General features: G+C 42.0%; 1 protein-coding gene across 1 annotated transcript; it reads right to left on the bottom strand.

The window, feature by feature from the left end:
* Positions 1 to 537: 537 nt before the first annotated feature.
* ISOC1 (isochorismatase domain containing 1) lies at positions 538 to 18,542 on the bottom strand. The gene is made up of 5 exons (XM_025432528.3): positions 18,202 to 18,542; positions 8,532 to 8,651; positions 8,178 to 8,381; positions 6,377 to 6,493; positions 538 to 1,687 (listed from the first exon to the last, which is right to left on the bottom strand). The coding sequence occupies exons 1-5, from the start codon at positions 18,523 to 18,525 to the stop codon at positions 1,541 to 1,543; spliced, it is 912 nt and encodes a 303-aa protein (XP_025288313.3). The 5' UTR covers positions 18,526 to 18,542; the 3' UTR covers positions 538 to 1,540.
* Positions 18,543 to 27,398: the final 8,856 nt, after the last annotated feature.

Below are 27,398 nucleotides of genomic sequence, written 5' to 3'. Positions count from 1 at the left end.
CCTTTTATTTGGAAATGCAAAATGTCATGCATCAGTATTTTAAGGAGATCCCCAGGTGAGCCGTATTCATATTATAAGTTTGAGAAGCACTAGGCTAAAGTTATTAAAAACTATTTTAAAATGTGGAGAAATCTTTGATGCTTCTTTTTTGACACCCACGTTTGCTGGGGGAAAAAAATACTCAACCGCACCCACAAAAAGACTGCTGGTTGCTATTTGTTAAGCATGATGAAAGATATAAATATTTCTACTACTTTTAAATAATGAAAAAGCCCTTCAGTAAAATCCACTTACCCCACCTGCAAAGGATTTTCCTTTGAAAATTCCATTTGTTTGAGAGATTTTAAATGTCAAAAGTTTTAAAGTTTTATACCTTTAAACAAACATTAGAATTCCTAGCATAGTACCCACAGAGCCATGTTGTGGGGGACAAAATAATTTTATTCACATAATACATTTTCTTTAATTACTTTAATATAAAAGACAGCAATGTTCCATATTTCACATAATATAAAAAAAAGTTTTAAAACTCTCTAATAAGTTTTTAATGAAAATAAATTTATTGAGGGGTAGCAATAACTACAAAATTAATATTACCAAATCATTACTCAAGCCTTTGCATTAACTATAGTATCTGCAGGGTAGGTAGAGAAAATACCAAGTAAGAATATGGACATCTGAAAACTCCATTTTATGCAGCCTGTAACTCTCCGCTGAATCTTGTGCATATTAGAAGACGTATTCAACATTGTTGTAAATACATTCAGCCCAAGTCAAAAATCTTAAAACAGCTCTCCAATAATCATGTAATATTGCAAACCATTCTGTCTGCAAAATTAAAACAAAGAATGGCCCCATGAACGTTTCTAAGTAAAAGATTCTACTAAAAAAAAAAAAAAAAAGAACAGTAACAGAGAATTAGTGGTAACAATTAGAATAAGAAAATTAGCATAATCAAAGATATATAATTACTCAATATAAGTAAGTTTGGTTAGATCAATGCAACTCACCCAAGTGAGTTGACGGCACTGTAAAAGGAACGGGAGTAGCATGATCCACAGGCTTGTTTTAAATTCTCACCTAATAATCCTATTTCAATCTACCTATAAAGTAAAAGCACTGAATCCATACAACAACAGATTGTTTAACAATAATACAAAAGCCAAACCATTATCACATTTTTTTTCTTTATGCTGCACAATTAAAGAAAACTTCACAAGAGTATTCACTTTAAAAAATAATAATCAGTGGATACAGTATAGACAAAACAGGCACCTCCATTATAATTTTTTTCTTAATAAATAAAAGCACATTAACAACAACAAGAAAAGAAGAAAGAAAGCAGCACCTGAAGCCTTTGACATTTGTAACTAAATGCTGGTACCCAAATGGTCTAACTGGTTATGTTTGACTAAGAGGCGCAAAAAAGGAGCCAAGTTTTGACTTTAACATTTTAATTCTAGCAGAGACAAGAGCTTGTCTGGGCTTACAGTTCTGTCACCTGATGGTGAGTAGTAGCATACCAGTCCTTCAAATGTCCTTATACTTTGGAAAGCAGACCTGACTCTGGAGCACTCGCCTTAATTAAATTCTGAATTTCCTTGAATTTTGGATGGTCTTTATCTGCAACCAGTTGTAGCAGAACAGCTTCACTTGTAGTCACTATGATCCCAGTTCGAGCAAGACGCTTAAAAAAAAAAAAAAAAGGACAAATCAAGAAATGAGCATGACAATGAACACTGTATAACAACAAAAGCTATGGCGGGACACAGTAATTAGTGTCCTCTATTAGTGTCTTTAGCCATATGATCAAGTGATGGGGATAGATTTCAAACTAGTCACACCATAAACCCACTATGCTTATTCTCAGTATTAGTAATATGGACTAGGAACAAGCAAAGATGGAGTTAATATGAATTTTATGTGCCAGAGACAAAGGGAAATCAAGACTATGAATGTAAAACAATATTTAATTTTTTTCTGTCTCCAAACATCTTGCATACAACAATGTATGTCCTTCCCATAAAAAAGAAATGCCTGGTGGTGGAGCCTCATATATGTAAGAATGTGCCCCTGGGCTGATAATAGAACCACCGCTGCTGCCACCATCATAAACCTCAGGATCACTAAACAAGAGTATAAAATTTAACGTTTTGCTAGCAGCTCAAAGAATGTCCTTGCCGAAGTGCCCCAGTGGAATTGTAGTAAAGAGCCAAGGACAGAAATCTCAAAGGATGGCTCAGTTGGTTGAGCGTCTGCCTTTGGCTCAGGTCGTGATCCCAGAGCCCAGGGATCGAGTCCCACATCGGGCTCCCCACAGGGAGCCTGCTTCTCCCTCTGTGTGTCTCTGCCTCTATCTCTCATGAATAAATAAATAAAATCTTTAAAAAAAAAATCTCAAGGAGGGAAGGAGGGAAAGAGAAAGGCAAAGAAGAGAAGACAAAGTCAAGACCAAGTGAGAGAGGAGTGGAGAAGGGAATAGGAGAGAATTCTGGAGTGGAGATATATTTTCTGGATGTCTTTATTATCAAAGAAAACTGGCTGACTGCTGTCCCAAGAACCACCTACTGTAAGAACCACGGAAGACAGTTGGTTAGAAACAATTCCTACAAAGGTCAGAGGAAAAGACCCAGATCAGTCACTCCTCATAGAGAAGGAGTCAGGAGAGGAGCCAGGATATCCTCAGACAGTGAAGGTCAAGCCCTCAGCCGCATGCAGGTGCACGGGGGCCTGACCCTCCCACAGGCAGCACAAACTCTTCCTTTTTGCCAGAAAGGAGGCAAAAGGGAGAAGCCACAGCCTACTTCTCAGAAAGCCAGCTCAGACCTGGACAGCCCATGCAGATGAGCATGCCGAGCAGATGAGCAGCACACTCAAGAAAAGACAAAAAAGAATTACGTAGGGAAGAGGAAGGAAAGAAGCAAGCGTGCTAGTACCAGTTATGGTGGGACAAATACCCGACAGTGAGTTTTTTAAAGACTTCGGGAAACTAAATTCCTCCTCCTTTAGGTCCACTTCTGACTATCCTGTAAAAACCCTTAGAGATCTCCAGGACTGGGGCAGGGCCGGCTTCTCAGAGAGGAGCCGGGACAAACCTAAGAGGAGATGCCGGTGAGCCAGGTCAGTGTCTTCAAATGCCGCCTGTACCCTCAGCAGCGGCAAGCCCTGCCGGGCCTTTATCACCACGCCTGGTCCAACCGGGGGACGTTCGGTAACTCACTCTGAGTCTTAGTCACACACCTGCAGTCTGTGAAAGCACTCTGTACAGGGCAAGAGTGCCACCAGAGGTCAGTTCCCGCTCATCTCGCTAGCTCCTCAGCAAGGCAGGAAGGGCAGAGAACTGTTCTTTGGTTTGAGGAAGAAATCAGACGACCCCTGAAAAAAACAGCTTTCCCAAGGGCTCTGCTGACCCTCGGTGCTACAGTCGGGTCACCCTGGCAGAAGCAGGCTATATGCCTGAGGCACAGAAATACACCTTCGTCAACGGACACCCACACAGTATTATGTAGCTTCAAGATGGAAGGATGGCCGCCACGACTGACTGGATTTCAAACAAACAAACAAAATCAAGCCAAGAATGTATGTTAGCGGAAGGCGTGGCTCAGCAACAGGCAAAGTTTTTAGAAGAGACTACCAGGCCTTCCTGCAGGCCTGCCTGCCCCACACTGATAGGAGCCTGAGCAGAAAGAAAAAGAGGCATCTTCTGCACACACGGTAGGTTTGTACACACCAACCATTGCTAAGAGGACGCCCACAGTCCTGGTCCCAAACTCTTTCCTGGATGAAAATGGGGCGGAAGCTCCAAACTGTGGCTTGTTAACACACACAGGTCTTCACTGGCTTCCAAAATTCATCCCCTACACTGACAAAACCACTCCAACAAGGCCGAAAGAAAAGTTATTCTGACCCACACACTCAAAATGCAAGGGCACAAAGCCATGGCAGCTTCAGAGAGGGCAGGGGGAGGGGGAACTAAGCCCAGTAAATTTCCAACCAACGTAAACAACCCGGCGTGCAAGGCCAAGGGTATCAAGTTCCAGAGAGGGTTTCATCTGTTTTATTCTGCATTTCCTCTACAATTATTAGTTGAAAGAAACAATGCCTGACAAATGGTCAGTGCTCAAAATATTCTGTTGAAGAAAGCACACACTACAAACCCTGGCACAGAAGTTTCAATAACAGTAACTATAAATCTTAGTAGTGTAATAATCTCAACAGGCAGTAAGGGTAGTCTCAGGAATTCCTTAAGTACTTGTGTTCCAAAGGAACAGAGAAGGGGAGCTGGCCGGGTTGCTCTTTAATTTTCACAGTCCTACAGTTAAAGGAGAAAAACTAACATTTCTCCTAATAAATTAGGTACAAACTACAACACCTCCATATAAAATTAAGACTAAGAAAAAAATGTGAAATGTGGCCTGCCTCCCCCATCATCCTGACCTGTTTTTTTTTTTTTTTACTTTTCAACCTCCACTCTTGAGCCCAAGGAAATGCTGGTTTGCTGTGCTTCTTCTGAAGTCACCCAGACCATATGCTCCTGAGAACTTCTCAAGACTGGTCCCTGCCAGGTGGTTAGAAGCTGATATAATGCTTCTATATTTCAAATAAGACTAACCTTATGGACACAGCAACAAACAATCATCACAATAAAAATGAATGCCGCATTGGGGTGACTGGGTGATGGGCGCTGAGGGGGGCACTTGACAGGATGAGCACTGGGTGTTATACTACATGTTGGCAAATCGAACTTATATATATATATATACATATATATATATATATTTTTTTTTTAAAGAAAATGAATGAAGCAGCTAACATTTGAGTGTTTACTGTGTCAGATGCCACCCTAAGTGCCGTCAACACATTACCTCATTTAATCCTCACCAAATCCTCCCATGTCGTGGCTTTTCCACTTTCCCAGTAAGAAATCTGAGGCACATGTATTAACTAGATAACTTGTCTTTGAACACAGATTTACAAAACACCAGAACTTGCATCCAGACCAGTGTCTGGACTCCTGACCACTGAGATTAGACTACTTCTCAATGAGCTTCAAGTGGTAAATAGGTTGACCACATTTTTATTCCCAGCCTTATAAGACAAAATTGCCAACAATCATAATTTTCTGCAATAAATGCCATAATAAAGACATGTCTCAAAAAAGTATTTGAATGGAGGACAAAAGTCCTAGCAATTTCTTTATAAGCAAAATGTGATGATAATGATGGTGATGACTGGAAGTTTTTAGTTTTCCACTTCTGTGGAAACACTTCATGTTCTGGACCTTAGCCTTACTAGAGAAGGGATGGGCCAACCAGCGCCTTAAAGAAACTGCCTGCTGCCAAGTCCCCACTTCCTTCTGCATCAGCTCTCTTCTATGACTTTTCTCCTTTCTTCCCTTTGGCTCTCTCATTTGCCCTACCTCAACACCCTTGGGAACACTCTGGGCTAAAGAAATGGCTTTGCAATCCAACAGAGAAAGTGGTTCAAAGGCCAGCTTGGGCAGAACACTGGAGGATCTCAACAACAACAAAATTTGTGTTTCCCATTCTCAATAAAAAGGAGTTAAAACACTTCCCAACTCAACCCACATGGACATTACTCTAAAATTACTACAGAACTAGAATTAAACGTGAGAAAGAGAACCATCCACAACATGGAATGACTGTTTCAAAGGATTATATGATATGGTAGTTTGCTTTTCAACAGTCTTGAAAGAGAAAATGCTTATGAAAGAGAACTGTTAGGCAACACTGGCAAAACATCTCTGATTCCCTAACTATGAACCACCCTGATCTTCTGGGGCAGATGGCCAAGAAACACTATGTGTGAGTGGTGTCCAGAGGCACTGATATACCTCCTATGCCCAGAATTCAAGTCTAAGGAAACCTAATAGAGGCTGAACCAAGTTTAGGCCCACCACGCCCTAGGGCTGGGCTGATTTAAATCTAGGTGGGCTTTTCTAATTTGCAAATCTCTCAATGGTTCAGACTAAGCTTACTAGAATACCTCTTAGAAGTTCGTATTACTAGAATACCTTTTAGAAGCTCGTACATCAAACTATAGCAATGCTATGAGGAAAGATATTCAAGACATGAAACTATAGCAATGCTATGAGGAAAGATATTCAAGAGCTTTTGGTGTCACCAGAGATCTAGATCTAAGGAGTAAGGAGACAGAAGATATAAAACAGAATATAGTGGCAAGATCTCAAAGGTCAGTCAGCACAAAATCACGACTCTGGAAGTTGATGAGTCCAATAGCATCAGACGCAGCTCAAATTGAAGATGTAAATCTTTGACTGCTATGAAGTATTCATTGTTCTTCAAATTAATTCGGAGAAGTTGATAAATTATTTCTTTTCAAGCAGGACAATTACCTCAAGAGCAAACATCCGGTCCATCATGCTTCTCGATGAGGTGGCATCAGCAACAATATGAACCTCAATACCTCGGCCAACTAGCTCCAAAGCTGTTTGTTGGATGCACACATGAGTCTAGTAGGAAAATTAAAAATCCTATGTAACATTGCAGTGACGCAATTTATAAACGTGTAACAACATGATAACGTGATAAAGCAGAAAAAGTACTAGAGTTCTTAAGAGACCTTGTCCTACACCTAGTTTTGCCTCTAACTTGCTAGGTGATCTTGAAAATAAAGTGTCTTAAGCTTTCGTTTCCTCACTGTGAAGTCAGGAGTTGGATTACATCAAGCTTCCTCATCCTAAAATCCTTAAACAACTCAGAGCGCTGTAAGGATCTTTTTTTTTTTTTTTAAGATTTTCATCTGTCATCTGGATGACCTTCATATGGCTAACTACTACCACGCTGTTCTGATGCCACTCGTGGTTAGGTTTATTTCTGAACTCACTGAACTCATTCTGAGTACCTAACAAAGAATGAGTCAGCAATATTGCAGACTGAGAAACAAGTAGAAAAACTACGTTGGTACAAGATACCCAGTAGGAAAGGTAGGCCAAGTTAAAAATAATATGTGACAAAGGCAAAAAATATCCAGTATACAGCACAAGCAGATGTATTATATATATATTCCATCTTAGTAGGTACTAACTTGTAACAATTCATTAGCAGAGAATATTGAGCAAAACTATGCCCCAACAACAGCTTCTTTATACAAGCAATGAATAATTACATTTCAATACCAGGATGCCAACCTTATGTGCACATGACGAGTGAACTTTGGAGAATTATCAACTGACGTGTCATTAAAACTGGCACTGCAGGACTGTTCAAAGATGATTTTGATTAGGCATGAGGTCTGATAATGATGAATCAGCAAAAAAAAGTGCCAAAGTCAACAACATTTGGCATGATATATTTCTATAAAGTCTTCCTCTATATTGTCATTATTGAAGCCAAAATACAAAAATATTTCACACACATCTAAACCTAAGGCTGTATCTTTCTACTCTTAAAATCAACTATATAAAAACCACCATTAACACATCATAGGTATATTAAATTAATACTTTTGGATATCATTGGTTTTATAGTTTTTTTCATAATCTTTAAATCTTTATATCTGACTCAACAGCTGTTTAAATACTATGAATAAATACGTATGTTCTGTTCATACATATGCAAAAAAAAAACAGATCAAACAATCAGTCATTTTTATCAGCATTAGGAATCTGTATTTTTTCCTTTAAAAGGTACATGAAAAAAATAAAAAATAAAAAAAATAAAAGGTACATGATTCAGGCGTAAAGGCCAATGAACTACACAACTTCTAAAGTTCTTCTACAGCAAAAATACGACCAAGGTGAAATCATACAACACAAATAAAAATACAGCCTCTGATGAAAATGTGCCCCAAAAGTAGTAGAGTAGTTAAAAGCAAAGGCCCAAGAACCAACCAACCTAGATTAAAATCCAACTCCATCCCTTAACCAGCTACATGAACCTAAGCAAATTTGTATAGCATCTACATTTTAGTTTCCTCATCTTTAACAATGGGGGAGAAAAAAGTACTTAATTGGCTCAGAAAGTTACTGGGAATGTTGAATGAATGGATACAGACCATTGCCATGCAAACAGTCAACATTTAATAAAGGGTGGATGTTTTTCATCATTACTAGTCTAATCTGTAAAATCGCACTGTCAAAATACCAGGTTTTCCACAAATGATATTGTATCCCACACATAACAAATGGCACTTACTTCTACTCCAAATAACACAACACTCCTGACTCCAGGAATCTCGGCTAATGCTGCTTCTACTTCTGGTATTACCATTGAAAACTTGGTCTTTGGAAGTACCAGTTTTACACCTGTTAAATCAATTTCTTGAACAGTGCTTCCAAGACCTTTCGGGTACTGTTCTGTTACAATAACTGGAATTCCTAACATTCGAGCCCCTTGTAACTGGAAGAAACAAATAAACAAAAAACAAAGATAATTAGCAAAATACATATTTGTGTGTGTGTGTGTATATATGTATACACACACACACACACACACATAAATGCATTATCATGCTTCAGGGAATTGGAAAAAATAAACACGCAAACATACCAATCTTTGTCCCACACTAATAATATCGCCAAAATATTTGATGGCTGGTCTGAATCGTTCCTGCATATCACAGCAGAAAAACACAGTGCTTGAAGGCGTAAGATTTCCCAGGGTGGTGAGCTGAGGAAAAAAAGAAAAAAGAATGATTTCACACTCGTTATACAACAACATTTATTTTCAGTGGAGGTCAATAAAGGAGAAAAGTGTTCCTACTGTTTGACCCAGTAAGTCAATTTCTACAACTATTATCCAAAAGAAGCGATCCAAATTACAAAAAGAAAAAAAATTATCCACAAAGATGCTGACTGATTGCTTTTAATAGTGAAAATTAGAAATAAACCAAGAACCAATAATACAGAAATGACTCCACAAATTTGAACACATTCCCAGGATAAAACATTTTTTAGAGAATTAGAATAACAAGCAAATAAGTTTTCAAAATATTTGAACCATCTATAAAGAAATGCTTATGATCTAATTTTAAAAAGAGAGCACAATTCAATAGTATCTCAATCATGTAAAAATATAAACAGAAGGTAAAAGCAAATACATGAAAGTATTAACAAGTAGTTAGACAGTTATGAGTCTTGGTAATATTTTTTCTTTATACTTTATACTTTTCTTACCTTCTCCAAATGCTATTTTAAAACCCTTCCCAAATGTCATTTAAAAATATGCATTGCTTTTATAATTAGAAAAAAATGTTATGATAGTAAACAACTTAAGTTTGATGAACAGAAACCAATCAAGAATTGCTGCTGTCATCAAAACAGAAATATTAAGATGCTGTTCTCAGGAATAACATCTCAGAGTACAAAAAAGAAGTGCAATGAAATGATGCCAAGCACATCACCAGTGTTCAACGGACAGACCTAAATTTGACATCTGTATTCTTAAACATATTCATCACAATTAGGAAAATAAATGAATTAAGGTTAAAAAACAGGTATTAGGGCAGCCCGGGTGTCTCAGCAGTTTAGCGCTGCCCTCAGCCCAGGGCCTGATCCTGGAGACCCGGGATCAAGTCCCGCGTCCGGCTCCCTGAATGGAGCCTGCTTCTGTCTGGGCCCCACCCCCCACTCCCCTCTCTGTGTGTCTCATGAATAAATAAATAAAATCTTAAAAAACAAAACAAAACAGGTATTAGATTACCCAGCTTTACATTAATTCCATCGTTGGTCTACTCTAACAACTTGAGCCCAGTATGGATCTACAAAAGAATGAAAACCACTGGTGAATGTTAAAAATTTAATGTCATTCATGGATTCTTAAAGGTCCAGGAGGCTTTTCTTCCTACCTTCTCAAATTTCAGAAAGCACTGTAAAGGAAGCAGTCCCGTCCTAAAGAACCCATTCCCTCCTATTACTAACTAACCAGTCCTTAGAGTCCCCTCTCTAATTATGCTGTTTTGCCCTAAATCCACCCATGGATAATAGCTGTTAATAACTTTCTAGAGAAAACTGTGTCCCAGTTATATGGTGGTGGCTTCCCCACACCAGCCTGGCCCAAGACCTTCCCTGCAGACCCTACCACTGCACAGGTTGTACTCTCAGGAAACAATTACCACAGGAATTAAGTGAATCATTAAAAAGACTCTTTTATCCTTCTAGTGAGTTTGTACTTCATTAGCGATGTGGTCTGAGGAACTCTGGCATCAGTTTCCCTTTGGTGTTTAGACATGCAACACCAAGTTCATGGCAGAATGGGAGTGCCATTTGTAATTCTAACACTATGTATAGAGTTTTCCTATTTTGCCAATAAAGTATGGTTAAAATAAATATTCAAGCATCTTAAATTCCATAGTCTATCTTTAACTGTTTGCTTTCTTGAATGTTTAATGTAAGTATCATTTTCCGAAGCAGTATGATGTATATATAAGTAATTAGGACACAATTTTAAAAACCAATCACTCTTTATGACTATGTATTTTAAATTCTCAGGAAAAATTAAATTCTGGATCAAAGCGTTCAAAGTCTAAATGGGTCCCTAGTCACCCACAACATGTTTAGGGCACATGAGAAAATGCAGTTTACCTGCAACTGGTCTGTTTGAAATGATAGCAATGCAAGTCGGCCATTCTCACCATTCCAGGGCAGTGAAAGCAGTAAGCAGGCAAAGTAAACTGGGAGGGGCCTAAGTGTGCTGGAAGGCCTCACATTATCACACTCAGAGCTCAGAACTGCTATATCTCCAGCTTGCAGATCTCGTCTCAGATAACGGACAGCCTCTGTAGTATGTATTCCTAACAAGTTTAGTTGTCCAGACTCTAAATTCACAGAAGGTCATAAAGAGCAAATCAGAAAGGAAGCTGCTGGATATAGGTAAACTGGTATCAGCAAGAAATGATAGATGACAGAGAAGAGACTCAAAATGCAATAAAAGCAGATCAGGTCAAAACTCAACTAGTTCCACATCTAGACTTCTACTGGAGGAGTGTGTGTGTGTGTGTGTGTGTATGATATATATATATATATATCGTATATATCGTATATATATGTATGTAACATATATGTTATATATATATTTGTAACTTAGAAATTGAGACAATATCACTTTACCACACTCACTAAGAAAATGTTAAATTATATAATACTTCAGGACCACCAATATTAAAATGATCAAAATATTCAATATTGAGTAAAGGAATAAAGTCTTACCTACCCAGAAATCCTAAATATTGAGAGTTGTCATCTCCTAGGTTTTTTGTTACCTGGTGCTTCCTACCTCCTTTCAGCTATGAGGTCTGCTGCTCTGGGCAGGGGGCCACATAAGACCCATGTCATAGTAGACACAGACTGAGAACATCAGAAAATGCAGCCATTAAATCCTCACCACCTTGCAAAACTCTTCCAGTATAGGAACTCTAACAGAGAAAAACCAGAGAGATAATGTGGGAAGGCATGTTTTTGTACGGAGATGATTGGTTATAATTTAGTGAATCAAAAATGTCCAGAGAGCCTCCTCTCAGTAAGTCAGACTTTAATGCCCTACATCCCCTTGGATGTGGCCTGCACTAAGTAATTTGCTTCCTCAAAGCAGAATACAGAGGGGTAGCATGACCTTATGGAAAAACCTGACAGACACTGCCTCTGTCAGGTGATCAAAACCGAGATAATCATTGAAGTCATGCTGATAGCATGTTAGTCTTGAAAAAAGGTGATGAGAACGACCTGCACGATGTGCCTCTCAAAATCCCACGACCCCATTTTAAGCATGAGAAAAACATCAGATAAACCAAAACTGAGGTACATTCTACCAAAATATCTGACGAATACTCAAAACTGTCAATGTCACCAAAAACAATACGAGTCTGAAAAACTTGTCATTGCCCAGGGGAGCCGAGGAAGACGTGACAACTAAACATAATTAGTATTCAAGAATGGATTGTGGAAGAGAAAAATGGCATTCAGGAAAAACTAGTGAAATCTGAATAAAGTATAGAGCTCAGAGCATCACTATGTACCCATGTTGGTTCCTTGGCTGTGACAAGCACTGTGCCCAGCAATGTAAGATGTTAACCAGTGGGGGGGGGGGGGGGGGGGGTGGGGGGTGGTAACTAGATCCAAGCATGCAGGGATTCTCTGAGCTATCTCTGCAACTCTGCTATAAGTCTAACACTACTCTAAAATTAAAAGCTTATTTAAAAAAAAGAGAGAGAGAGAGAGAGAGATCCCTATGCTATGGTAGCTGGTAGCTGGCGGGGAAATGTGCAACCGTATGAATAACCTGCATGATTGATGAGCCAGAAAGGAAGCTTTGAGGCTATAATAAAAAAGAGAAAAAACGAAAATAAAATAAAACAAAACAAAAAACAACCCTGAAAAACTCTAACCATGCCCAATCAACCCTCCAAATCCACATGAATTCAAGTAAGTTGTTGCTAAATTATGCTAAATTACACACTGACTCTGAAATCTGGAGACTTCTTAATTTGACTCCTGAATTTCTCCTAGATCAAAACCTTGTAGATAACTAAAAATGTTGTTCAGACACACGCTTTCACTGTAGGATAGCAAATAAAAAGTGGACTTGACCAAATGCCGTCACAAGTAAAATACAGCAATTACAAATCAATGCATATTCAAGAGGCATGAAAAAAATCACATATAAAAATGTGTGTAAACATACACACTGTCGTATATCTGTATGTCTACAAATATCTCTATACACACACACATATTCAAACCTATTTCAATGAATATTTAGATACAAAAAACTGATCAGAGCCAATAGCTTCCTCAAGCGAGAGTTCCAGAGACCAATTTCAGGTATAAATTGTCTGCTTTCTTAAGAAATGCCACAGCTGGAATGTGACCTTCACAGTCAAAAGACTTCATCCCCAAGTCCTGTTATCACCATTATCATGACAGTATTTTCCGCTCTCCACTACCACATGGGTTCTGACCATTTTCTAACAATGGCTGTACATCTGCAGGGAAACTATCCCTCCTCTGCTAAGTGTCCCTGGTTCCTCGGGACAGGCACATACAGGGAGGCGTGCCTAGTGATGGCCCTTGCATCAGTTCTGTTCTTCCATAAAAGCAATTCATGGTGAGTGTTATATGTTGAATTGCATCCCTCAAAATTCATATGTTGAGGGGCACCTGGGTGGCTCAGTGGTTGAAGTCGTGATCCCAGGGTCCTGATATGGAGCCCCGCGCTGGACTCCCTGCATGAAGCCTGCTTCTCCCTCTGCCTGTGCCTCCGCCTCTCTGTGTCTCTCATGAATAAATAGATAAAATCTTAAAAAAAAAAAAATTCATATGTTGAATTCCTAACCCCCAGCACCTAAGAAAGTGACCTTATTTGGAAATAGAATCATTGAAAAATAATTAGTCAGGATGACTAATATGACTAGTCATATTGGAGCAGGGTGGTCTTGTCTAAACCAACAAGACTAACATCCTTATAAAAAATGGAAATTTAGACAGAGAAAACCTTGGGAACACAAAAACAGTGATTAAGGTGATGGTCTATAAGCCAAGCAATGCCAAAGATTGCCAGCAAACCACCAAAAGCCAGGAAAGAAACATGGAAGAGATTCTCCTTCAGAGTCAACCCTGATGGCTAGCCTCCCAAACTGTGTGGAAATAGACTTCTATTGTATAAGCCACTCAGTTTGTGATACTTAGTTATAGCAGCCTTCTAGTGTAAACTACTACAGTGAGTAAACCGTGTATTTTTGGGAATGATGAAGGTTTGGAATTGTAATTGTGATGTGTTCAAAACCGTGGTAGTCTAGTGTAGTCACAAGATAGGCACGATGTGCTCGGGAGAGAGTCCAGAGGGGCTACAGGGTATCATGATTTCACTTGGATGTGTTTGCAAGGAAATGTCGCTATCACAGCTATAGTAAGGCCTTGCTCCAATCCGGACTCCCTTAAAACAAGTTTATGATGCAACTCCCCCGGGGGGTTACGAGACTCCCTACACAGCAGGACTGTGGGCCTTAGAATCTTGAGACCAAATTTCAATTTCACTAAATTCAATTACATAAAATCAGACAAATCATTAACATTTTCAAACAGCACTTCCTTATCTGTAAGAAAGCAGCAAAACAGTTTCTACCTCAGAGGACTACTTCAAGGATTCAACGAGCTTCATGTCATCAATCAATAAATTCATAGTTCCCACTCTCAAACATAGCTTATTTACAGGTAGCCTCCACAAGGGGTAAAAAGCATACAATGCTTTGGGCAGTAATCCAAAATCTTAAATGCTAAATTTTTTTGAAGTGACATACACACAATCCCACTGAACCAACTGGGGAAAGACAGACCACATCCCTCTAGATCCAGCTGTTTCCTCTCAGGGCCCTGACACTGTTCACCTCCCAGAGATCTGTCCCGCCTGCTTCTCTATTCTGTTTCTGAGCATTATTATCTATCTACTCCGCCTACGTGCTCCCACAGTAAAGGTTTCATAATCAGAAATCACCACCTCCAAACCAGCAAGCCCAAGGGAGTACAGATTTCCTTTCCTTCTTTCCAAACCCTGTCTTCTCTCCTGTTCCACCATGAACTCTGGGGTCTCTTCTAGCTAGAAAATGTCCATGCCCTCTGTTAAAAATAATAATAGTAGTAATAAACCTCCAAGAAAGTGAAAGCTGGAGCCAAATCCCTTCCCAATTAACCATCTCAGGAAAGGTCAAAATAACCTTCCCAGGGAAGCCCTTATCTTCGGCCCACACAAAGCTGCCAGAGCCTTCCCTCCTACATACAGAGGCAAAATGGTCTCACTGGCATCCTCCTCATGTCCACTTCTTCCTCTCTCCTGTCTGGGCTCTGCCTTCCATGGTAACAAGCTGGAAAATACACTGGTGATGGTATGGTATCAAATGTACAGGAGTTTCCAGGCTTGACTGCTTCCACTAAACTTGGGAAATACCTCTGGAAAAATTAAAACTCGTAAGTTATAAAAATGACCTAAATTCCCACCATTTAATCCTCTCATTTACATTTCTTCCTCTGCGTCTCAAAATGCCTCAGACTTAGAGCATTCTGACAAAGCAGACGACACAAACCACACTGGAAAGAAACATAAGCTGTCTTCAGCTACCTGAGCTGTCAGCAGACACTTGGTCACTGTGACAGATTATTTCAGAGAAGACACTCAAAAGTCCAATGCTGACAACGTGGGTCTCAAAGATCATCTCCACAGAAGAACCGTTAACCAACCATGGGTGGGTGCAGACAGTACGGCTCAAGCAACAACGGTATTTTATAAGGTCAGAGCAGCAGCAGTCAGGATAAGCATGAAAGCAGAGTCACTCCCCTATATTCTAGAATATACAGTATGTGAGCCAGACCCCTAGAGGCTCTAAAGTCTATGTTCAAGGAAACAACAAGTTACATTATTTAAACAGTGAACTACATGTAGGCAAACTTATGCTCTCTGTCCCCACCTCTGGGAGAAAGGGCCTTATCAGGCTCCAGCAGCAGGGCCTCAATGATGGGCCATCTTGAATCTTCCTAAGGGACAGGCATTGATTCCAAAGAACAATGAACACCAGGCAAAACAAATAATATTACAAGCTCAAGTTTGTGGCCTGTTCTCCATTCTGCTTGATATTTTCATTAAGCATAAAAAGAGAAGACGAAGGCTATAGTCAGCTATCAGTCAGGCCCCTCACAAACTCTGATGGCTCCACCATTACCAGGGAATCTTGGGCAATCTGCCGTATGTTCTGCTATTTTGCAAAATGAAGTTATGTTATCAGGTAAGGAACAAGAATGGGGTCTCATCCTTGTTTGTATTCATGGTGTCAGGCACTTAAGGCTGTCACTCAAATGTTTGTGTGATGAACTCTATGATCTCATTTAGCCATAAAATGTCCATGTCCCCAGGGTTAAAACAGTTATGTTCCAAAAGAATGTAATAAAATGTTCATGAAAAGATTATCTTCCCTTTCACTTCTGAGTATATACACACATAAATACACATATGTGTGTCTACATATATATATAAATATATATATATGACAATGAGAATATGGCTAGAGGAGGCACCCAGCTGAAGAAGTCAAAGCATTATGATTACTAGAAAGAGAGACTATAAAAGAAAAATATTATTAAAAACCTTAAAATAGGGGCAGCCTGGGTGGCTTCAGCAGTTTAGCGTCTACCTCCAGCCCAGGGCCTGATCCTGGAGTCCTGGGATCGAGTCCCACGTCGGGCTCCCTGCATGGAGCCTGCTTCTCCCTCTGCCTGTGTCTCTGCCTCTCTCTCTCTCTCTCTCTCTGTGTCTCTTATGAATAAATAAGTAAAATCTTTAAAAAAAAAAAAAACCTTAAAATACATGAAGTATTATATAACAGATGCTTAAGGACTCTTGGGCTGTTTAGTGAGATATAAATAACCTTTTTAAAAAGATGGAACAAGGTTGTGCTATTGTGATTATTATTTTAAACATCACCACCAAAAAAATGACGTTACATCCTATACCAAGCAAAGTATTTCAAAAGCCACAAGTGACTGGAATTATAAAATGCCTTTTGAGAATGTATAGGATATTTCAGGTAGAGTCATACACATTATGAATTTCTAGAATGTTCCGTTAAAAAGAGCTGTCAGACCTGGGCCCCGAATTTTTCAAAATAAAAAATCTGATCCTGGGGGGAAAAACTGACTTACCGACATGGGGTAGAGGGGTCGCTAGTCTGGCCAAACATCTTATTATGTAAGGGCCCACCCTCCCTCCCAACCAATATACAAAACACATCACATTCAAGCCTGCACCCTCAGTTCAGCTCCAGGCCTCCTCAGTCTGAATGTGGATTCTGGCCTTTATTAATGGATTTGTCAAAGGTGCATCCATCTTCTTGAGTATTTTGGCAACAATAACCTAAATACACTGACAAGGAAGGCTGCAGAGAGGTGTCAGCCACGAAAACTCTTAAACACATAAAAAGGGGGAGGTAGTAAACACCTACCAACCACAATTCTCACAATCCTCTGTGTGGATAGCAGGGCAAATTCAGGGGGATCTGAGATCATCCCTTTAGGATCCCCCCAGGGGTAAATGGCAGAATCTCAGAGCCTTTGTCCCCTGAACACTGGAAATTTATCCAGGTACAAGTACCTGCTTTAGAAGCTTCTGGCATGGGTGCTGGGGTGATAAGAAACAAGATCAATTCTGCAGCCAGCTGACAACAGCTAGGAAAAAAAAAAGGGGGGGGGGGAATAATCTTAAGAATGACACTGAAAAAAGGGAAAAAAGGGGGGGGGGGGATGACACCTGAATGTCAAAATGCCTTCTAAGTCTGAATCCCACATTTCAGTTTAGACTTCCCAAGAAATGGCTGATCAGTTTCTCAATTAAAACAAAACAAAACAAAAAAGCAACGATGAACAGTGTAGTACCTAAATATGTACCTCATGTTCCTTCTTTTCAAAAATAAAACTCCGCCAGCGAAACCTCTGAGCGTAAAAGGGACAGGAGGTCAGGGCTGCGCGACTTTAAAAATACGTATAGTTAAAAAGCTAGAAAATAATCCTCAGGTGTAACAACTTTCTCAGCCGGCACCATCGAAAAACCGTGGTCTGGCCAAAGTTGGGTAATTAATGAGGTCTTCCGGCCTGGAGTCAAAGGACTTTCTCAGCGTGGGCGACCAGGTCGGCCTCCAGCGGCTCAGGGGCAGGGACCAGGAAGAGGCGACGCCGAGGGCTATTCCGCGTCAGGCTCGGGGAGGCTGAGGCGCAGGGAGCCGAGCGCGGGGAAAGGCCGGATCCTCAAGTTTGGGTCTCCGCCGGCGGAAAGCACGACTCCCGGGTCCCGCGCCAAGCCCAAGCGCCGCAGCACCTCCTCAGAGCCCCCCGCCGCGCCCCCAACCGACCGCCACGGCGGGCAGCGCCCGGCCCTCAGCCCTCGGGCTCCGCCGGCGGCCGCACGCGCTCCCGCGCACGGGGCGGCGGCGGGCGGCGGGCGGCGGGCGGCGGGGGCCACACACGTGGGGGCGTTCCCGCCCCCGCCTCGGGGCCAGGCACCCCCCGGCCCGCCCGGTCCCCGCGCCGCGCCCCGAGGTCGGCGGCCGCCGCGCAGCCCTCGCGAGCCAGCGAGGCGCGCAGGGCCCGTTGCCAGGGCGGCGCGGGGCACCTGAGGAGCGCGGCGGGGGCGGGGGCGGGGGCGGGGCCGGGAGCAGCGCGGCGCGCGGCCCTCCCGCGGGACCCACCTGGATCTGTAGCGGCACCAGGCGGACCTTGCAGCGCTCGCTCACCGCGAAGCCCTTGGGCAGGTCCACGTACTGGCCCCACTCCTCGGCGAAGAGCTGCACCACGAATTTGCGGTGCATGTCGATCTGGTCGCCGTACAGGCTGAGGAACTTCTGGATGAGCAGCTCGTAGCCCGCGCCGTGCGGCACGGACGAGGGCCGCGCGAAGACCGAGAAGCAGAAGAGCACGGGGACCGTGCCCGACGGCGCCCCCGCGCCCGAGCCCGCGCCGCCGCCGCCGCCGCCGCCCGCGAGCGCCGGGACCGCCAGCTCCGCCGCCGCCATGTTCCCCCGAGCGTCTGCCAGCTCCGCGGCCAGCCGGGCGCAGACAGGGCCGGCCGCCGCGGCCCCGCCTCCCCGCGCCGCCCGCCCGCCCGGGAAGGTGAGGGGGCGGGCCCTGGCGGCCGCGGCTCGCGCGCCCTCCCCGCCCCGCGGAGGGCGGACCGCGGCGGAGGGCCGGGCGGCGGGGCCGGGGCCTGGCTGGGCGGCGGGGGCGCCCTCCCTCCCTCTCCCTCCCTCCCTCCCTTCCCGACCCCGCGCGCCGCCCACCTTGGAACGCGCGCCGTGGGCTGGGGGAGGCCGGGCCGCCGGGCGGAGGCGGACGGGGCGCGTCACCTGTTGGCCGCGAGCGGAGACGCTCCGTCCGCCCTCCTGGAGGCCGGCGGCGGGAGGTCAAAGCCCGTGGGTCTGGCTGAAGAGATCCCGAGAAGAGCCGCACAGTGTGATGTTTCCTTAGGAGCGTCATCCGAGGCTCAGAATCTCGTATTTTTTTCAGTCGCAGGGAACACAGTATCCCTGGTAGTGAATTCGAGGTCTTCGCCTCCCTGTGTCTCAACCCGATTGCCGGGAGAACTTGGACTGGGAATTGCACAACATAAAGAGGTTTACGAGCAGAACTTGAGACTTTATAGTCAAACTCAGCATTTCTAAGTTCGCAAAAGGGATCACCTTCAAATAAAGTGATCTGCCTTACAGCACTGTAGACCACGATCTACAATTAGCCGGAACTAGAGAAGCAGACGCTGTGAACAAAGTTTCCTTAACCTCAGGTCCTAGGTCAAGAGAGGCTCATGAGTGGAAACACGTCTTATATATTAGGGGTTTCCTCTTCCTAGAATGTAATAGCTTTTTTTTTTTTAAATTTTTATTTATTTATGATAGTCACAGAGAGAGAAAGAGGCAGAGACACAGGCAGAGGGAGAAGCAGGCTCCATGCACCGGGAGCCCGACGTGGGATTCGATCCCGGGTCTCCAGGATCGCGCCCCGGGCCAAAGGCAGGCGCCAAACCGCTGCGCCACCCAGGGATCCCTAGAATGTAATAGCTTTTAAGCTAGGGCTTGTCCGCTGGCATCGTTGACATTTGGAAAGCATACTCCTTTCCCATGGGTGGCCGAGGGAGAGGGGACAGTCTTGTGTATTTGTCGGATGTTTAGCAGCATCTTTGGCCTCTACCCAGTAGATGCCAGTAGTCCTGGTTCCTCCTCCCTAGTCTTCACAATCAAAAATGTTTCCAGGCGTTGCCAGACAACCCCCAGGGGGCAAATTTACTCCCAGTAGAGAACTGCTTCTTTCAAGTGATGAATGCTAAGACCTCCATTTGGCCTTTATTGCTCACTAGTACCCAAACTACTAAAAAATAGCCTGTTTTCTGGTTTCTCTTCAAACTTTGAGAGATTCCATTTAAAACTCTTATTATCTGAACCCATCAGACCCAAAATGTTCCCCATTGCAAGGTCTTCCATAGGTAGATGTGAAAATCTGTGCTAAGAAGAGTTACAATCGAAAAACTCCATTGATGCTCTAGAAAACAACACGGAAAAGATGATAGGCAATTAAAACCCAAATACAAAAGCCAGAGTTCTTCTTGGTTGTATTGAAAGAGGCTCTTAATTCCTGCGGCGTGTAAGACCTGGAACACTGAAGACCAAGACTAGGACTTAGTGTCAAGAGTAGCAGAGCTCCAAAGGTTAAACTCAAACAGTGCATATTTTCTATGCCAAGGCCAGAGCCCTGGTTGGAAATGGGACCATGGCATGAGATGGGGTTGATGATGCCCAAAATCATGAGTCCTCAGCTTCCTTAATGACACGTTCTTCCTTTTTCTTTAAAGACAATGCAGAGGCTTTTCCTCAGCAAGACATGAACTCCCCCGGGATTTCACCCCCACTTTTTCTCCTGGTACTTAGGCCCAAAACATAGCCTTAAGTGACAACAAAACTAGGCCACAGATATAATGGGCCTAATAAGGATGGAAAGGGGTAGTAGAATCCAAAGGAAGAGTTGAGAGATTATGTGTGACACTGGATTATGAGAGTGCATGACCAATGATGTGGAACAAAAGTTTATCGGTTGAGAAACACTTCACCAACACACAGGTTTTAACACCCTGGTAAAGCTGCGGAGTGATAAACTGAACACAGCGTGTTTAGAGTACCTCCTACATGGGCCATACATTTCCTTTCTCATCCCAGACTGTGTTAACTGGTTTTCCCTCTGTCAAGACTCTGGAGAGATATAAACTGGATGGATATCCTGCAGAGTATCACAATGTGTCCACTATATTGATGACATCATGCCAATTAGACAAGATGAACAAAAAGTATTTGTGAAAGGCCTTTGTAAAAAAGAACTCCAGAAGAGAGAACCTCCAAGAAGTTTTAAGGGCACAACATTGGCAAAATTTTAGGATCCAGTGTCCTAGGACATGCCAGGACATACTCTTCAAAGTACAGGACAAATTACCGTTTCTTTTATTTGCAGTTCCTATCATGAAGAAGGAAGCACGGTGCCCAGAAGACCTCTTCAGATCACAGAGACAGTGTATTCCACAACCCAGAATAATGCTATGACTCATTCTGTGTGATATGAAATGCTGCCACCTTTGAAAGGGGCCCAGTAGTAGAAATGGTTTTGCAGTAGATACAGGTAGCAGGGCAGCCCAGGTGGCTCAGCGGCTTAGCGCCGCCTTCGGCCCAGGGCTGGATCCTGGAGTCCTGGGATCGAGTCCCACATTAGGCTCCCTGCATGGGGCCTGCTTCTCCCTCTGCCTGGATCTCTGCCTCTCTCTCTTCTCTGTGTGTCTCTCATGAATAAAAAATAAAATAAATAAAATAAGATACAGGTAGCAGTGCAGCTGGGACATTCCACCCAGGCCATATCACCCAATAGATCCTATAGTATTGGAAATACCAATAGTAAAAAAGGTGCTATTAGGTTGATGGCAAGCCCTAAAGCAAGAGCCACAATCCAGACAGGATCAGTTTTGGAACATAGTCATGCTATCTGCAGCAGAAATTTCTCTTGTTCTGATAGGCCATCAACTAACCAAACAGGTGGAACAGCCCACCCTGATTTGATTTCTTTCAGATCCACCAAGACTTGAGGTTAAAAAGGCCCAGGAGACGGGCATCCCTGATGGCTCAGCGGTTTAGTGCCACCTTCAGTCCAGGGCCTGATCCTAGAAACCTGGGATCGAGTCCCACATCGGGCATGGAATCTGCTTTTGTCTCTGCCTCTCTCTCTCTGTTTCTCGTGAATAAGTAAATCTTAAAAAAATAAAATAAATGTTTTTTAAAAGGCCCAGAAGAATGAAGAACAAGTAAGACTGGACAAATCAAATGATCAATTGTATCAGCTAGCCTCGGTGCCCACAGTATCCACTATTAACAGTACATCTCCCTCAGGTCACACGGGGGGTCCATTATCACAAGTTGACAGAAACTAAAAGATTTGAGCTTGGTTCACTGATGCATTGGCTTAATATCTTGGTGTAAGCCTTGGAAGACAAAATGAGAGAATCCTCCCCATGGGCAAATTTTGCACAGCGATTTAGTCATCTACTTTTCACAGAAAGGGAGGTTACCTGAGCTGGGCCTAGAAAATACAGAGCATTATGGGTAAAGGCAAATGGCTTAGCAAGCTAGTCAGGAACCTGAAAATAGAATGGTTGGAAGATCAAGAACAAGGAGATCTGGGATAGGAACATGAAAATGTTCATATGGAAAGAGGAACCAAGTGTGACAATTTTCATATTGCATGGTGATGTTCACTCGAGAGGATCTACTATGGGAGAGACACTATATCAACAGGTAGATAACTGGAATATAAAAGGACTCCTTGTACTCCATGAAAAAAAGACAAGTCAGTTAAAGTGCGAGAAAAGATTTGAACAAGTGCTTCATAGAAAAAGATGAAAAAATGTCCAACAAGTACATAAGAAAGTGCTTAACATCACTAGTCATCAGAAAAATACAAGTTAATTAACATAAAAATTCTGTGTCACACCTACTAAAATATAAAAAGACAATAACAACATGGAACTAGTTTTTTTTTTTTTTATACATTGTAGTAAGTGAGTAAAATGGCACAACGGTTTTAGAAAAATTGACATGGCACCTTTTTACATAGTTGAACATGCATCTGTTCTTAATCCACAAAAATCTCAATCCAAAGTGTTTATGCAAGAGACATGAAAACCTATGTCCACAAAGACTTATACACAAATATTCATGGAAGTTCCATTTAGGATATCCCAAACTGGAAATAACCCAATTCCAGTGAGATTTCATAAACTGTTGGTAATATATTCACACAGTGAAATACTTCAAGAAATAAAAAAGAATGAGTATCTGATACATAGAACAACACAGGTGAGCCTGAAAAAAACAAAAACAAGCACAAAGCCATGCACAAAAGAGTGGATATTGTGTGATTTCATTCAAATGAAGTTAAAAAAGAGATAAAACTAATCTCTGTGACAGAAATCAGAACAATGGTAGCCCATGGGAGGATTGCAAGGATTAGAAGGGATCACAGAATTTCTGCATTGATGAAAATATTCTGCATTTCATTTGAGTAATTAGAATCCACCTGCACATTTTACCATCTGAAAAATTTTATCCTAAAATAATTTTAAATAAAAAGTACAATCCAATGCCTTATATTAATTATTTCTCTGATCCTAATTTCTGCCACTCATTCTCCATCTATTCCAGTCCCACTGACCTCATGTCATTCCTTACCCTTTGTACTTGCTGTTCTTTCTGCCTGAGAACCTTTCTGCTCCCAGATAGCCACGAGTTTTATTTACTTTTTTTTTTTTTAAGATTTCATTTATTTATTCATGAGAGACACAGAGAGAGAGGCAGAGACACAGGCAGAGGGAGAAGCAGGCTCCCTCTGGAGAGCCTGAGTCCGGGGATCATGCCCTGAGCCAAAGGTAGACACTCGACCACTGAGCCACCCAGATGCCCCACTATCTGAGTTTTAAACCAGTTGATATGCGTTCCTACTGCCTCATCACATGTAGGTCTAATTTCAAATATGAATCTCAAATCAAAGAGGTCCACCCTAATTTTCTTACATAAAATAGACTGCTTAGTGTAATCACAACCTATTCCTATTGCCTGCCTCACTTTTGTTTTTCTTGACACTTTCTTAACACTTATCCTGATTTGTGTATACAGTGACAGCAGCAACTTGTTTCCATTGTTTCCTGCTGTATCACAACCCCTAGAACACTGCCTGGCACATAGTAGGCTCTCCGCAAATATGGTGAAGGGCTGTTTTACTGTACTGAAAAATCAAAGGTATGCTCAGTCCAAGGTATTATTATTTAGGTGAATACTTTGTCTCTATTGTAAATGAATCCTGGGACAGCTAGTATTAGAGGATTACCGGATTTCTCAGAAGGCTCCAAACAAGATTATCTGACTCCATTTGTGTTTTCTGAAAACTTTGTGATAAGGAAAGCAAAGAAAGTCATGTATCACACAGCTTTTACATCCTTCTCTGTGGGGAGTTCTAACAATTTTCTACAAAGGAAAGGAGAGGTGTCAAGATGTCATTTCATACATAGATGAGATGTGGTACAATAAAATGATGTGAAGAGCTACCAGATAAATTTAAGAACCGGAGGAGACCTTAAGATCATTTACTGGTGACATTCTAGCAGAAACTTACTGCTAGGATTTATTATTTTATTATAACATTACCAAAAATCTTATACTTGATTGAGGGCACATCCAGCTGTGACTATCTCCCATGTTATTCAGACTCATGTTAATGTAAAATTGGATTGCTTGAATTTTCCATCGATTCAGTCAATGAATACTATACTCTTAGGATTCTGTGGTGAACAAGAAAGATACTAAATACTCTTACAGAGCTCCTTGCTGTTATAGAACTGACAGTCTGCTGGGGTAAGTAGACAATGAATACATAAGCAAATAAATGACCTAAGTAACCCTGGGTAGCAAAAAGGCTGTGAATCAAATGTCATAGACTGTAGCTGGGAGCGATAGGATGCAGGATACTTTAAATAAATTGCCTGAGATCTACTTTCTTAGAAGGCAGCATTTAAGCTGTGATCTGAGTGGTAGGAAAAAGTACTCCAGAGCAAGTGCAAAGTCTCTGAAAATCTAACAAAGCCTACTATGTTTGAGGAATGGTGTGGTTGGAACATTGTGAATTGCATGAGATAAAATATGTGATAAATGGCTAAAAGCATATAAAGAATTTAGTTTTATTTTGAGTAAAATGTTTTAATCAGGGAAATAACATGAACTGATTTGTGATTTTAAAAAACATCATCTTAGTAGTATGTGGGAAATTGAACGTACAAGGTCTAAAGCAGAGACAAAGACCTGCTTGGGTGGCTCTTACAGTCATCCAGGCCAGAGGGATGGCTGATTGTTCTGGAGCAGTGTTTCTCAGCCAGGGGCGATTCTGCCTCAGGGCATATTTGGCAATGCCTGGGGACATAAACAGCTGGAAAGAATGGCCAACTACGTCAAATATTGCTGAGAGATCAAGTAGGATGAGAATGCATAGAGAGACTATGGAGACATCAAGTCTTTTGGTGACTTTTACAAAGGCAGTTCCCCAGGGAAGATGGGAGATAAGAGTTGGGTTTTACTAAATTCAAAGAGAAAATTGGTGGTAAGAAATGAGTGGATCAATTTGTTAGATTAAGAGGGACAGGAGTTTTAGGAGAATTTCTTTAAGGATAGGAAATTGTAGAGACCTTAGATTATCACTGCACACCGGTGAGAATTAACCAGAAGAAAGGAAGAGATTTATAATGCTGTAGTAGAGAGGATAATTGAAAGAGCACAGTGTTTGAAAAGGACAGAATCCAGAGCACAGAAGTGTGGGGGTTGTGCTTCTTGTAAGAACAGAGATCCTTGTTCTACTGAGAATGAAAGAAAGGCAGAGAACTTGGATAAACATACAGACAGGTCAATAACTGACATAAGAACATAAGGGAGTCTTCTCTTTTTTGTGATATATAATTTTGCATACTACTCTTAAATATCTGTATTAATCCTTATTTCTTGGTATAATTTAGATATAGGTTATTATATTAAAAGTGGTCATAATTTTGGCCTGGTCTGGTGTTTCTCTCTGTCTTTTCTTCTCTTTTCAAAGGACATATGTTGGGAGTCAAGTATCTATTTTAACACATTCATTTCACCATGACCATCTTTTGAAGATAGAAAGGTGTTTATAATTTATTACATTTTGTATTTCAGAACTTCCCTGTGTCTCCTCAGGAAGTCTCTGTCTGATGTGGAGTCTGGTTCGTTTTTCAATGAAGGACCTCGTAGAGTGGAAAGGAAAAAGTGAAATTATAAACTTTCCAGAATTTCCATTGTCTCCAAAATGTATCTTAAGATCTTAAAGTCAGACAACTTAAGACAGTTCAGCTACATGGCTGTAATCACAATTTGTACGGCTTAGTTTTCCAAAGTTCCGTTATGGTTCGTGTGGAGTCCTTAATCACCCATCACCACTGCTCTGCTGCGGGTGAGCAGATGCAGTTCTGTGATTTGCCATTCTTTGACAAAATTCATAGAGCTTTTCAGGTCAGCATAGCATTTAGCCCCCACATCTTCCCTCCTGATAAACCAAAGGAAGCATTCCTCCTCCTATCAAAGGCTCCATGTGGGCTCTGGATCCTCTGTCTCTCAGATTCCTATTCTGCAATTATCCTCAGTCTGTTTTATGTGAACAAATTTCTCCCTCTCTACTGGATCTTTCTCATTGGATATGAATTTTTGAAGTGAGGAGATAATAAATTAACTCTTTGGCTCCTCTTCTTCTAAAAATATGGTCCCATTCCTCTTATCTCAATTGAAAAACTTCTTGGGAAGGGTGACTCCACTTGTCTTTCCACATATTCCCCACCTCACCGCAATATGGCTTCTGCTTTCCCACGTCCACTCAAACTGCTCTTGGCAAGGTCATCAATGAGCTGCTTCTTGCCAATCTCATGCCTCTGCCTACAACTAAGGACCATGTCTACACTCTGAACTTACTGGACTTTTCAAGCATATGCAACACGTCTGTCATCTCTCCTGATTTTAAAAATCCTTTTAGGTTGTAACTGCCATTACTTTATATTCCCCTGATTTTCCTTCTCACTGAGTGTCTTCACCAGGCTTTTAAAAAATCTTGTGGGCAGCCTGGGTGGCTCAGTGGTTTAGCGCCGCCTTCAGCCAGGGCGTGATCCTGGAGTCCCGGGATTGAGTCCCACGTGGGGCTCCCTGCATGGAGCCTGCTTCTCCCTCTGCCTGTGTCTCTGACTCTCTCTCTCTCTCTCTGTGTGTGTGTGTGTGTGTGTCACTCATTAAAAAAATATATATATATCTTGTTGTTCTTCCATTATCTCACTTCTAAATGTCAGCTTACACTAGACACACTAGACATCAGTCTTGAGTCCTCTTTTTTTTTCCTCTCTGCACACTTTTCCTGGTTGATCTGATCTAGTCCCTAATTGCCATTTGTATGGTACAACGATCAAATTTCTATTTCCACTGCTGATTCCTCCCTGAAGTTCAGACATATATGTCCAACTGCCTACTTGGCCCCTCCACCTGATGTCTCCAGAACTTCTTAAATACACCATGATTAGGGTGTGTGGGTGGCTCAGTTGGTTGAACGTCCGACTTTTTTTTTTTTTTTAAGATTTTATTTATTTATTCATGAGAGACACAGAGAGAGATAGAAAGAAGCAGAGACACAGGCAGAGGGAGAAGCAGGCTCCATGCAGGGAGCCTGATGTGGGACTCGATCCTATGACTCCAGGATCACACCCTGGGCTGAAAGCAGGCACTAAACCACTGAGCCACCCAGGGATCCCCAAACGTCCAACTCT

This window comes from Canis lupus, chromosome 11, assembly GCF_003254725.2.
Source record: "Canis lupus dingo isolate Sandy chromosome 11, ASM325472v2, whole genome shotgun sequence".
Lineage (NCBI taxonomy): Eukaryota > Metazoa > Chordata > Mammalia > Carnivora > Canidae > Canis > Canis lupus.
This window is presented reverse-complemented; position numbering and strand designations above follow the sequence as displayed.